Source organism: Pseudomassariella vexata, assembly GCF_002105095.1.
Source record: "Pseudomassariella vexata strain CBS 129021 chromosome Unknown BCR38scaffold_21, whole genome shotgun sequence".
Taxonomy (NCBI): Eukaryota; Fungi; Ascomycota; class Sordariomycetes; order Amphisphaeriales; family Pseudomassariaceae; genus Pseudomassariella; species Pseudomassariella vexata.
This window is the reverse complement of record NW_024467976.1, coordinates 21,318-35,566: the sequence shown is the minus strand read 5'-3', so window position 1 is coordinate 35,566 and position 14,249 is coordinate 21,318. Positions and strand designations below refer to the sequence as shown.

The following is a 14,249-nucleotide window of genomic DNA, read 5'->3' as shown; positions in this document are numbered from 1 at the left end:
AGAGAAGCATATAGTGATGCGGTGCTTATGTTTCGCTTGCTTGCTTGATTTATGCGAATAGTTAAGGATGGGGGAGATCATCGAAGGATGGTGCGGTCTAGGATATAGAGATACTATGCCAACGAGGTAACAATCTTTACTAACGTAGTCCACGGTCCAATTGCACACTTCGGCAGATTTTCGTACGCTACCACTTTGACCTGCGGTTTTTCACCACATAACTATGTTTGGTTCTTGGAATGAAAGTGATATGATTCTAGCATTACATGCGCTTCAATCTGATCCAAAATTAAGTGTACGTCGCGCTGGCCAGATCTATAACGTACCTTTTAGAACCCTTGCGTATCGACGCGACGGTAAAACCGCTCGAGCGATTACGCGATCGCCAACGCAAAAGTTGACTCCTTCCGAAGAAGAGGCAATCGTACGACATATAACCGACCGAGATTCGCGAGCATTTCCTCCCCGATTGAGTGGTGTTGAAGATATGGCCAACCGATTACTTCGAAGTCGCGACGCGGGACGCGTCGGCGTCAACTGGGCCTCGAGCTTCGTAAGACGACAACCAGACCTCCGGACGCGTTTAAATCGAAGGATCGACTATGAGAGAGTCCTCTGTGAAGACCCCGACGCGTATCGCGCGTGGTTTGACCTGGTACGGAATACAATTGCGAAATACACGATCCAGGAGGAGGATATCTACAACTTCGACGAGACCGGTTTTGTGATGGGCCAAATCTCGTCCGAAATGGTCGTGACGACTTCTGATCGGCGCGGAAGGCCTAGAGCAGCCCAGCAAGGAAATCGGGAATGGGTTACAGTTATTCAAGGCGTTGGGTCGTCCGGTTATGCCCTCCCTCCGTACATCATTTTCGCCAGCAAAACCCACCTCTCGTCATGGTACGAAAACAGCCCATTACCGCCTGATTGGGTTATCGCAGTTACTAAAAATGGCTGGACTACGAACGAGAGAGGCGAAGATTGGATAAAACACTTCGATCATCACACCAAGTCTCGTACGAAAGGTACTCATGGCCTGTTGATCCTCGACGGTCACGGAAGCCATCACTCGACCGATTTCGAGGTATATTGCAAAGCTAACAATATCGTCACGCTTTGTATGCCTCCTCATTCGTCGCATAAGCTCCAGCCTTTTGATGTTGGTTGTTTTCGCGGGTTAAAAAGAGCGTACGGAAAAGAAATCGAAGATCTCATGCGAGCACATATAAGTCATATCTCGAAAGAAGACCTTTTACCGGCGTTTTTAAACGCGTACAACGCAACTTTCACGGTTTCAAATATCCAAGGAGGTTTCCGAGGGGTAGGAATAGTTCCGTACCATGCAGATTATGTCATATCACAGCTCGATGTGAAATTACATCCGCCAACACCTCCGGGTAGCTCGGCTGGTCTTCCCGTCCCTTGGGAATCAAAGACTCCGAACAACTCAACCGAAGCCCAATCACAAACCGATTATGTGAAAAATAGGATTGTACGACATCAAAATAGCTCACCAACGTCAATTTTTGCTGGAATAGATCAGATTGCGCGAGGTACAACGAAGGTTATGCATCGGCTTGCCCTTTTAGAAGGCGAGGTCGAATCACTTCGAAAGGCAAATGAGACCTTAAATCGACGTCGCTGTGCGAAGAAAGAACAGCTAGAGAGTGGAGGGTCACTTCGTATACAAGCTGGACAGGACCTACAGTCTCAACGAGAGGTTGATGGGCAGTTACATGCCGAATTTCGTCAAATTGGTGGTCGTACGAGGCGGCGAATCGCGCGTGTACGGCGCTGTAGAATCTGCGGCGAGCCCGGACATAATGCGCGCACTTGTGGAAATGATGTAGAGACGTCTGAAGATACCGATTCTGAGTAGTTTCAATTGATGATAGGCGTTGTGGTTGAATTAACTTATACATTGTCGTATAAGGTCTGCCAAAGTGTGCAATTGGACTGTGGACTACGTTATGGGTAATATGTGCCCGCATAAGATCCTCAATTTCTTTACCGTACGCTCTTTTCAGTGCACGAAAACAGCCGATGTCGAGAGGTTGGAGCTTGGGCGACGAATGAGCAGGCATACAGAGTGTGATAATAGAGTTCTCTTTACAGTAGAGCTCGAAAGCGGTCGAGTGGTGGCTCTCGTGGCCGTCGAGAATTAAGAGGCGATAAACACCTTTCGTACGAAGCTTTGTATGTTGATCGAAATGTCGAATCCAGTCCTCGCCTCTTTCATTTGTAGTCCAGCCATTTTTCGTAACCGCGATAACCCAATCCTTTGGTAGTAGGCTATTTTCGTACCATGAAGATAGGTGAGTTTTACCAGCAAAGATGATATACGGAGGGATAGTATAGCCGTCCGATCTGACGCCCTGGATAACTGTAACCCATTCCCTATTCCCTTGCTGTACTGCTCTAGGTCTTCCACGTCGATCAGAGGTCGTTACAACTATCTCGGATGAGATTTGACCTATAAGAAACCCAGTCTCGTCAAAATTATAGATATCCTCCTCTTGAAATCCATACTTATTAATTGTATTCCGTAGTCGGCTGGTGTAGTTGGTCACTTCGCTGGTAGATAAGTCCCGATTTGAGCCTCGCCCACTTGCGTCGGTGACGAGTCGCGGGTTCGAATCCTGCAGCTGACACACAAGGGGGTTTAGTCAACCCTTACGGCGCGCTGCCCACCTTGTTGACTTCGCCTACCTAGCGATAATAGGGAGATTGGTGCAGTTTAGGATTACGAGCATCCTAGCCAGTCGACCGTCAAGCACTACGTCGGCGGAATATAACTCGACAGCCGGTCCAGAATTCGAATCGTTAATCCGGCCCCTTATCGGACCTCGCCTATCCGATAACGCTCGTCGGCGAACCCGTCCCCTCACGATAGAAGGCGCGCAGCACGCCCTCTCGCCGCGATTCTTGCGAGCGTCTAGACCACGTTACGGTCTATCCACTTGAGCGTATGGTTGAGATGTATACGCTCGACGAGAACCCCAATTAGCAGATACTACGACTTGTCGCGACAAAAAAAATAGTCGAGCATCTTCTGCACATCAGCAGCATCCCACCCCTGAGGACGAATTTAAGTGCCACGTTACCACACTTATCGGTAGTTCAGGCAGGGGTTGTAGCACAGACTTAGGGAGGGACAGGAGGTTTAGTAGTCGTTTGGCTACAAGTTTACCTGTATAACCGCCCGACGCGGCTTAAGGGCCCGCTATATCATCTATAGCCCCTTAAGGGAGTACTTGTAGAGGTACCGAGGGTTAACACCTACGGCGTATTTAATATTATTATAAATACGCCGTGAAGAATGGGAGAACTACTCGGCCCTCCTGCACATTGCCACCCCTAAGAACAATACGAACGACTTCATCGAGCCTGCACAGGATACACCGAGCTGGGTCAGACCGACCTTTGTCTACCACTGCCGCGTGATTCAGGAGGATCTGACCGCATATTTGGCGAAGGATGTTATTTCTTCGTGGAATCAGCAATGCTTGGAGGAACACGACCACTGTTTGAGCCGCGACAGCTCTGCCCTACCAGATAGAGTCCTGGATCTGGGAACCCCATGCGACCCTCATCTAAAACTGCTGGAGACACAGAATGAACCAGCGGAATACGTTTCTTTGAGCTATTGCTGGGGCACTTTGCCCAACTTCGTGACGCTGACTAGTAATATCGAAGAATTCAAAGCTGGTATTGACGAGACGACCCTGCCTGCGACACTCAAGGACACAGTGGCAGTGACCCGAGCTTTGGGGATTCGCTACCTATGGATCGATGCGATATGCATCATTCAACGTGACGCAGAGGATTGGAACAAGCAGAGCGTGAAGATGGCCAGTGTCTATGGCAATGCATACCTGACCCTCATCATCTCCCAGGCGGAGGGCGTACACGACGGATTTCTTCACAAAAGGGACAATACTACACTAGCAGTAGGCACTACCCAGAAGAAAGGACAAGATACAGAAGTGTACCTACTCCCCAGAGTGGCCACCGCCGACGAGATACTCCAGGACCTGTCGCTTACACCTGTCGGAGACAGAGGGTGGTGCGTACAAGAACGTCTGATCGCGCCTCGAAAGGTCTACTTCCACCGCGACCAAATGATTTGGGAATGCAAAGAACGCTTCTATTGCGAGACTGGAGTCGAAATGCTTGCTCCGACCGGTCAGCTGAGCTCCACGGTTCAAGATCATAGTAGTGACGACTACGACACTCAGCACATCCTCTTCGATGCTGTCGTGTCCCGGTGGAAAGAAGATAGGGGTCCGCGCTATTCCATTCGCGTCGACTCTTGGTACAACGTCGTCGAGTCCTTTGCAGCTTGTAGGCTAACGAACAACGCGGATAAGTTGCCGGCTATATCGGCCATTGCTGAGTTTTTCGTCGAGCAGCTGAAGAAGAAGGGAGAGAGCATTGAGACGGATGAGTACATCGCCGGACACTGGAAAAGCCATTTTCTCCCGTCTTTGATGTGGAGGGTGCGTAGCCATGATCCCAGTCGAGTGCCCAAGGAGGGACTTGACAATGAAGGTAAGGAGTTACCGAATCAGGAATATGTAGCACCTTCGTGCTCCTGGGCATCTGCGATACAACCCATTCAGTTCAATACCTTGGGTTGCTCTATCAATTGGCCCGGGGGTTCTGATCTGGAGGTTAGCGTTCAGCTCGCAGGTAGCGGTCCTTTCAGCAAAGTCAAAGAAGGTGGCTGGCCTCCATGAAGGTTAGGGTATTTGGAGCAACCTGCACACCAGACTCCAGTAGTGATGGGATATCGGAAATTATTCTCGATAGTGGCCATCGGCTTTGTTCAAGTGCGCCTCACGAGGGAATGGGAACTTGGAAAGGCGGTGTGTATCTGGATGACCCGAAAGTTACTAGTAACCTACTTGCGATATTCTTGTACCCCGAGATTGGTAAGAACAAGGTATCGGATCAGCCGCATGGGGTATTTTGGAATGGGCTCTTGCTCCAGAGCATTCCTGGTGGTTTCAAACGGGTTGGTACCTTTTGGCGGTGCGAATTGGAGGTTGAGTCTGTTGATGGGACGGAGTTCGAGGATATTGACCATACGAAGGACATGACGGAAATCAAGATCTTCTGATGGGAAAAGGGCGACTACGGATTTCTTACTCCAATACACGTGTTATGTTTACCCCGAGGAATTTGTTATCCTCACGAAAATGAAGGGTTGCTTTTGGTATTTGGTATTTCGATCAGCTAGGGTTAATTACAACCTATTTTGGGAAGGTGGTACATATGATTTCGCATGCAATTGATTTGAACAACCGACATGAGTACAGAAAGCACCTACGTCCAGCAAGCAACGTCCTATGTCAGGGCTAAGGCTTCTTTCATTTCACTGATAGTCGTGAAAGTTGACTAAAGTAGGTGATTCGAGAAAATAGAGACTCCTGCCCGGGGAATTAAACACTCAATAGTCCCGGGGATCAGTGCATAAAATGCCGAAGCTCGTATCAGCATGCTGTTTCTTGCCCTTCGAAAATATCACAGGTAATTTCGAGAAGGAAACAATCGACGTGTTGGGTTTGAAGTCTGAGATAGGTGGTACAAAATGGCTCTGCCTTGTGCAGATAGGAGTGACGTATAGAGACTAGATTTCCACTTAATAATACGCATGAAGCCAGGGAGATATGGTTTTCAAGTTTCCAGGCGCTGTGGATCTGCCTGTGGTGATCCCAGTGGGGTCAGCTTTAACGCAGTTCACATAAAGATACGCTACACTAGGTAATAGTTTGGGGCCAATAGCATATGTCATAGGATCGCTGCAACCAACCTAGCAATTTGGATCCTAACAGGTATAGAATTCTTAAATTCCTAGCTATTGAATCTGTCTCATACAAAACATATAACTAGGTTATTGATATTCGAGGGCCTTAGTTCGTTTGCATGGCCCCAACCTGCTAGTTTCCTTGGAAGAATATATATAGGCAGCCCCAGATTGAATCGGTTCCAACATTATACGCGAAACTGCAAGTGCTTGTTTCACGAGAGGCGTAGGTAAGGGGCGTTATCAAAGAGCTACGTTTGCTGCATCTTTCCCGGAATTCATGGCGTCCAACAGCCTGGCAGTTGTACGGAGTTGGCCTGGAGCACAGCCGTATGCAGGAATATACTGATGCTTCTTTGATCCACGCCTGAGAGGAACCATTTTCGATGCTAGAAAAAATTCCCAAAACTAGACACCAAGCCCCGTAACAATCATCGACTACGAATGAGTGGCACAGTGAGAAGTAAGCGGATCCGATCTCAAAAATCCCAACTATGTCAGTGCCAAGGGTAAAGTAGAAATACCCTGATGGGCCGAGGACGCCGTGGGTGGTGTGTTTTGTCCTGGCGCCATGGAGGACAAAGTCGCGGCAGATGCAGGTGCGGAATCCAAGCGGGAGTTTGAAGAGCGGAGAGCTACCGTGGCTGATTGGTGGGTTGGTCATGGTGTGGTGCGGGATATACAAAGTCCAGTCATTGATTCTGGGCAATTTGCATAGTATCAAGATTTTGAGTACTTAGAAGTGGGAGTGATTTCTAGTGGGAGTGATTTCTACTGAGCATGATGGAACTGATGAAGGGTAGGTAGTGGCTGGTGTTGAGTTGGAGCTTCCCCAGCTCTAATTAGTTGCTTACCTCTCACCCTAGATATCGCATGGCGGCAGTAGCTCGATCAGCAGAAGATTCGACTTTCGACTTGAAATGTTCACCACTGCTGTCCAATCAGGATGACATGATTCCAGGTATACTGATATTTGACACGCCATATATGATAAATTGCTCAGGACGACTGTTGATGAACGGACGAGCGTACATTACAGCCTTAATTACACGTGCCATAGAATAATAATGATCCCAAGGAATTAAAACGTAGTACTCTACGGCCAATTTCATGCGCTCCAATTAACATTCGGCGCTTTTCGGGGCCTGAACCGAGATGAAAAGGCCTCTGTGATATCGTCGGGAAGCACTCGGTGTGGATTCACCCCGCGTCGATCCTCCGCCTTACAATCGCGACGTCGTACCAGATCCTACCTATATCCCTGATTCCCTGAAGTGCAAGGATTGCACTTACAACCAACCACGATCATGCCGTATTAATAAGTCACAATGGTCGTAATAAGGCAACCCCGCCTTGTTCTTTTGGGGAGCGGTCTCCCGAGACGGGCCGAGGGGTTCGTTCCTGGCAGTGTGTATAAAATTGCTTCGACATATGCCTATGCTGCCCCTCAGTGTATGTCTGGTCAGTCTCACAGACCATCACCCAAGCTACTCGCCATGAAGTTCTTCAATTTGCTGGGGCTCGCCTCGCTAGGCAGTGCCCTTGCTACTGGCTATGACCGCTCCCGGCTCTCCATCCATATGCCTCGCGACCCAGAAAAGCGAGAACTGCTGCAAAAAATCGTGACCTGGGATGACCACTCACTCTTTATCAATGGAGAACGCATCATGTTGTTCAGTGGAGAGGTCCACCCGTTCCGGCTGCCCGTGCCGTCGCTGTATCTCGACGTCTTCCAGAAAATCAAGGCTATGGGGTTCAACTGCGTCAGTTTCTATGTCATGTGGGCGCTGCTCGAGGGAAATCCGGGTAACTTCACGGCGGAGGGGGTGTTTGATCTGGTGCCATTCTTTGAGGCGGCTTCTGAAGCGGGATTATACCTAATTGCTGTTCGTGCATCTGCATCAAACCCTTACTCTGCCGGGAGACTGACTGCTTTCTCAGAGACCCGGCCCCTATATCAACGCAGAGGTGACTGGAGGTGGCTATCCCGGATGGCTTCAGCGAGTGAAGGGTCTTTTGCGGACCAATGCCCCCGATTATCTGGCTGCTACCGACAAGTAATGCATACCATATCGAAACAAGACTACAGCAGACTAACTTTTCGTGAAGCTATATGGAAAACATCGGTAAGATCATCGCAAAATACCAAATCACCGAAGGCGGTCCGGTCATTCTGTGGCAACCTGAGAACGAATACAGTCGGGCCTTCGGCCTCGACTCGTTCCCACAGAAGGACTACATGCAGTACGTCGAGGACCAGGCCCGAAACGTCGGTATTGTTGTACCACTGATTACCAACGACATGGGTCCCCTCGGCTTGTTCGCACCGGGAACCGGTGAAGGTGAGGTTGATATCTATGTAAGTATCTGCATAGCAACAACTTGACCCTCGTAAGGTCTGCTAACGGTACACCATAGGGACACGACAGTTACCCGTTAGGGTTCGATTGTGTAGGCAGTAGCTGCTTCCATATATCCAGGATTTCGTACACTGACAATCTGTCTAGTCCAACCCGACAGTGTGGCCCGCGAATTACCTGCCGACGGACTATCGCGCGTACCACCTGAAGCAGAGTCCCACAACACCTTATTCACTTTTGGAGGTGCTTCATCCATCGAACTATTGAAAGCTTATTTACTGACTGATCCGCAGTATCAAGGTGGCTCATTCGACCCGTGGGGAGGTCCCGGTTTCGAGCACTGCTCGGAACTGCTGAGTGATGTTTTTGAGCGCGTCTTCTACAAGAATATCTATGCGGCTGGAGTAACTATTCTCAACCTCGTAAGCCGAATTCCGCATTTCCTATTAATTAAAGAGCCATTAATAACTCCGATCTTACAGTATATGGCATGTTCCCCAATATTGCAAGTCCACCGCGACTGAAATCTGTCTAACTCACTTAACTGCAGACCTATGGTGGGACGAACTGGGGAGGCATCTCTTTCTCTGAAGCCTATACCTCGTACGACTACGGCGCAGCAATCCAAGAAGATGGCCGCACCATCACGAGGGAAAAGTACGGCGAGCTCAAGCTGCAGGCGCAAATGCTGAAGGTTTCCCGTGACTATTTGACTGCGACACCCAACGTCAACTTCACACGGGGTATCTACACCAATAACACGGACCTCGCTATCACACCTCTCATTGGCAATGAGAGCGACACCAATTTCTACGTTGTGAGACAATATGATTACTCGAGCGAGGCGTCAACGGACTATACCCTTGGCGTGTCAACGTCGGCGGGTGACTTGACGATCCCGCAGCTCGGTGGCTTTCTCACCCTGCAGGGGCGGGATTCAAAGATCCATATTACTGACTACAGCGTCGGCGACAATAAAATTCTCTACTCGACTGCAGAAGTCTTCACCTGGAAACAGTTCAGCGATATGACGGTCTTGCTCGTGTACGGAGATACTGGCGAAACTCACGAACTGGCAGTTAGCACTGAGTCTGAACCATCTGTCATTGAGGGCGAGGACGTACAACAGAAATTGGTAGCCGATGCGTGGATTATCCAATTCACAACCGACTCGACACGAAAAGTTGTCAAGTTCGGGGAATTGGTTGTCTACATCCTGGGTAAGTGCCCTTGAACCCAGAGCAAGGAAATGGTTGCTGACAATGACAGACCGCGATTCGGCATACGACTACTGGGTGCCCGATCTTGGATCTCCATACGGCACTTCAAACCTGAACCCAGACTCAGTTATTGTCAAAGCAGGATATCTTGTGCGAAGTGCTTCGATCTCAGCAGGAGCTCTCTACCTCGTCGCAGACTTCAACGCATCGACTGCCATCGAAGTGATCGGTGCCCCGTCCAATGTCTCAACACTGTACATTAACGGCGACAAAACAAACTACGCGACAAACTCTCTGGGCTCGTGGCTAACCAACCTGACTCTTCCTGAAATCTCGTATGACGTTCCCGACTTGCCCAGTCTAGTCTGGCACTCCCTCGACTCCCTCCCCGAAATCACGTCATCCTACGACGACAGCGCCTGGCCCGCAGCAGACCACCCAAACACCACCAACCCCGCAGGCCAACCCCTTTTGACCCCAGTCTCGCTCTACGGTAGCGATTACGGCTTCCATATCGGGGCTCTGCTCTACCGCGGTCTCTTCACTGCCAGCAGCACCAACTCGTCCCTCTTTCTCTCCACGCGCGGCGGCTGGGCCTTCGCCTCGGCTGTGTACCTCAACGGGAGCTTCGTTGGTAGTTTCGTCGGTGGCCCCAGGGAAGAGTGGAGCAATGCTACCTACATCCTCCCTACGCTCAGCTCAGGCGACAGCTACGTCTTAACCGTCATCGTGGATAACATGGGTTTTGAGGAAGACACTCCCGGCGTGGATGACATGAAATCCCCGCGCGGCATCATCGACTATTCCCTGTCGAGCTCCAACGGCACAGACACACCCATTACCTGGAAAATCACCGGAAACCTAGGCGGCGAAGAGTATGCCGACCACGCTCGCGGCCCCCTGAACGAAGGCGGCTTCTTCGCCGAGCGCCAGGGCTACACGGCCCCCGATCCGCTAAGCGACCTGTTCACCTCTAACAGCAGCCCATAAGAAGGCGTCTCCGAGCCAGGCGTCGCGTACTACACCACGAGTTTCGATCTAGACCTGCCGAGCGACGAGTGGGACATCCCGCTTTCATTCGTATTCCAAAACGACACCTCCGCTGCGGGGGGGAATGGAGCGTACCGCGTTTTGCTGTTCGTAAATGGGTGGCAGTTTGGAAGGTATGTGGCGAATATTGGCCCGCAGACGAGGTTCCCTGTGCCAGAGGGGATCTTGGACTACAAAGGGACCAATTGGTTGGGAGTGTTGGTCTGGGCCTTGGAGGAAGGAGGAGCCAAGGTTGAGGGGCTGGGTTTGGAGGCTGGTACGCCGGTTTTGACGGGGAGGAAGAAGGTGGTTGTTGTCGATAGTCCGGCGTGGTCGGAGAGGAATGTGGCGTACTGATGGGTTGTGGATGCAGATAGTCTAAGGGGAGATTCCGATGTAGGGGTCGTATTTCGAGTTATGTTTGGAGTCATCGTCGTCTGAAGTAGCACAGAATTACCACAAAGTTGTTTACAAGACGCCGAATATATTCTGCCTTCGTCTCCTGCATTTGTGTGCCATTGCTACTTCGCAATGACCGCTTGGTTGCTTTTCCTGAATCATCTTCTTCCTAGGGAGTGCTAGAAGGGCGTTTTCCATGCTGATGCAAGCCACCGAGCTCCGCCTGCATGACTTGGTAGTATATCTCTGATATCTTCTGATGTCTCCGTGAAGCATTCGCTCGCATGCGATCTCAGCATTGCAAAGAAAAGGCAGCTAACGGCAGTGGAGCGAGGTATAGCCTCGGTATCTACAACTACGTATGTGGTATAGTTACATATCGCTGCATCCATATATCGAGGCATTGCGATTGTGTTTAGCCTCGGCACGTCGAACAACAACGAACTTTAATGTAGGTCGGCTTTTAAATTCAGGCACTTCATCAGATGTTTTCCCTGATATATAATCTTTCACATGACCTTGCACAAGAACCTTGGACTGCCAACAACCATTGAGTTGCCCGTTGTCTCGTTGCCGTCCACCTCCCGCAAAGCATTGGAGAGGACAGTCGCCTCCCCTTTCCCTACCATGGCTGAACCGAATCCGAACACCGGCTTCATCGCGGCGATTTTGAAGCTTGAAGGAATTGAACGAGTCAAGAGGCATATAGAGCTGTATGCTGAGTTGGAAAGGGACGCCGACACGCCTGTACGCTACTCAATCGAACGAACTGCAGTGAAATAAATGGGCGCAATGTGCATGCCAACGCCACGGTTGCGTGTTGGGATGCTGGCCCACTCAAGCCAGATCCCTCATGTCAAGCCTGCCCGCAGTCCTGACTCGGCCATGGCCCCAACTCCTTTATACACTTGCTTTCTACCGAATCATCTCTCATCAGCAGCATCGACACTGACTTATACTCAGGAATGGATGGCCACCCTGCTGCCTCACATCTCAGTGCAATCCCACTCGGCTTCCATGCCGCAGCCGCGCGTCACGTTCCGCTTCACCGTACAACCCACCCACAGCAACGGTCATGGCAACATGCATGGCGGGTGCACAGCAACGCTATTTGACTTTCTCACTACGCTTCCTCTGCACCTTATTTCTAAGCCGGGCTTCTGGCAGTTTCTCGGCGTGAGCCGCACGTTGAACTGCACATACCTCCGTCCGGTACCGGTGGGCTCTGTTGTGGACATTGAGTGTGAGATCTTGCAAGTCGGGAAGAAACTGATGACTGCTAAGGGGATTATGAGAAGCGTCGAGAAGGATGGGACGGTCGGGCCAATCTTGGTGGTTTGTGAACATGGCAAGGTCAGTACGGACCCGCCAGTAAGCGGGACGCTTTAGCCTAGGGACTATTATATGATCATAGTTAGTTGTAGTAGCACACGGTATGCAAGAATTGAATGGTGTCAATGATGTCGTAACCAGACACTTCTATGGACTTTCCTGGAACAGTGTGTTAGCTAACCTAGACAATTCTGTCATACTGCAACAAGGCAAAGTAAACAGGTCTGTGTTGATGGTGGCACATTTATCTATATACGTTACGACTATCTTATTGTCGCAAACACCCATCCATATGTTTGCCGCTTGCCCCTGTTGTCCCTGTTAAGTCCAATATGCAAGTCTCGGTGAACTAAGCAAATCCCACGACCCGATGCTTGTAAAGTTGAACAATGAAAATACGAAAGTAGAAAATCATTTTAAGACGGGAGGCTTCACGGTTGGATCAGACTAGTATAACGGAGGGGAGTGACTTGTCCAGGACAAGTACGTACAACTACTGTTGTAATTCGCTGTTAATATTTCATCTGATGTGCTGGCTATTTGACCATTCGCTATATCTTATCAGGGAACGAACTCACCCTTTGTAAATTAATTCACTATTGTCAGGGGCACTCTGGGCTGTGCGTCACCTCTGACTCTCCTTTTCATTTATCATCACGGCATTCTCGTCAAACTCGAATCACCCTGAGACAGCAAACCCTACATGACCCTTCTACGGTGTCCAACTGCCCCTATCCCTGGGCGTTTTGACGCAGCAGAGTTGGGCAGAGAATACGTGCACGGCCGAGGAAGGCGCGTTTGACGACATCTACTGGGATTTTGATGTCTGAAGCTTGGGAGAAGGAAGAGGGGTTGGAAGATAAGCTCAATGAGTGCGGAACAAGCTTGGATGGATACACCTTGAAGTGGACGCCAGATGATGAGCCTTATGATTATACCGTCCATGGGCGATTCATGGCACGTGAGGGGTCAAGGGTGTATTGCAGATGCAGTCATGACGGTAGATGGTGCTGCGAAGGATAAGTGCACTCAAAGCGCTGACACCAGTGTCAAAGGTGCTGAGTGTCAGAGAACTGAATACTACAGGCACCGGTGTATGGACGTGCGAGTCACGACCTAATATGGAAGTCTTGGTATACGGAACAATCGGAGGAACTAGTGCTCTACGGCTCCGATATACGGGATCTACGCTCCGACTCCGGGATCTAGCTATCTATGTAAGGGGCAGGTGTCCGGGAAGAAGATAGAGAGGGCAGAGATCAATGAACCATCGTGGGCACCCCTACCTGAGACTACCCGTGATCGCCAGTGACCACCAAGTGCTACGTAGGAGGGACGCCCATTACTCCCCTTCACTCCGTACTACTGCCTTCGGCCTAGCCGTACCCTGACACTGAGTATGACTTCGATTTGAGCTCGAGGGCATATCTGGTAGAGCATATCTAATAGATATTATACGTACAAGACAAAAAGAAATCACAAGAACGCTGCACCAACGATGACCAACAAGCTACAATTATCGCAGCCAGACAAAGCAAAAACTGGGTGTATCCCTGGTTCAGAATCGTATGTACGGTTACAACCAATCTTTCCCACCCAGAAGCAGAACTTCAACATCATTAAGCGGAAAAGTTGCACAAATGCTATTGAAACTGCAGCTGCTCGATCCAATGACCAACTTATTGCACAAGACATTTCATATGCATGAATGCGAGTCAACTCCATGGCGTTTACAAGTTCTATCGAGACATTCAAAGTTGATAAAATGACCTAGGTTCGTGAGAACCCCAGCACAGGTGACTGAGTTAGGCCTGCAACTTCCAAATCGGTCAAGGCAGGTACATGCTTGTACGTCACGCCCCTTGGACAGTTATAGTGGATGGAAAGGTTAGGTCCATTTTACGTCGGGTCGGGTGAGTGCTGCCAAGCTGACCTAGGTGACAGCTATAGCTTGTATGATCATACGCAGCCCTATTATGTATTGTCGCATACAATTAGCATGAAGCGTTTCGTCCATTCCCCGATATCCATGACCTTTTTCTTTTGTCTTGGGCAAGTCTACAGGTCGAAGAATTTCTTCCCCCTATAGTCTTGGCTGAA

At 49.9% G+C, this 14,249-nt stretch overlaps 3 protein-coding genes across 3 annotated transcripts; all 3 read left to right on the top strand.

The window, feature by feature from the left end:
- Positions 1–3,503: 3,503 nt before the first annotated feature.
- Positions 3,504–4,157, top strand: BCR38DRAFT_317343 (heterokaryon incompatibility protein-domain-containing protein; the record flags this gene model as incomplete). The annotated part of the gene is made up of 1 exon (XM_040854722.1): positions 3,504–4,157. A coding segment is annotated over one exon (654 nt), but the record flags the coding sequence as incomplete, so codon positions are not given.
- A 3,232-nt stretch (positions 4,158–7,389) lies between these two features.
- Positions 7,390–10,823, top strand: BCR38DRAFT_469258 (beta-galactosidase; the record flags this gene model as incomplete). Its single annotated transcript, XM_040862797.1, has 9 exons — positions 7,390–7,695; positions 7,751–7,866; positions 7,919–8,168; positions 8,228–8,260; positions 8,317–8,412; positions 8,463–8,591; positions 8,720–9,389; positions 9,439–10,354; positions 10,421–10,823. 9 exons carry the CDS (start codon positions 7,390–7,392, stop codon positions 10,773–10,775), a joined length of 2,871 nt encoding a protein of 956 aa, XP_040710303.1. The 3' UTR covers positions 10,776–10,823.
- Positions 10,824–11,255: 432 nt separating this feature from the next.
- BCR38DRAFT_450176 (HotDog domain-containing protein) lies at positions 11,256–12,272 on the top strand. The gene is made up of 2 exons (XM_040861354.1): positions 11,256–11,564; positions 11,781–12,272. The coding sequence occupies exons 1-2, from the start codon at positions 11,331–11,333 to the stop codon at positions 12,204–12,206; spliced, it is 660 nt and encodes a 219-aa protein (XP_040710302.1). The 5' UTR covers positions 11,256–11,330; the 3' UTR covers positions 12,207–12,272.
- Positions 12,273–14,249: the final 1,977 nt, after the last annotated feature.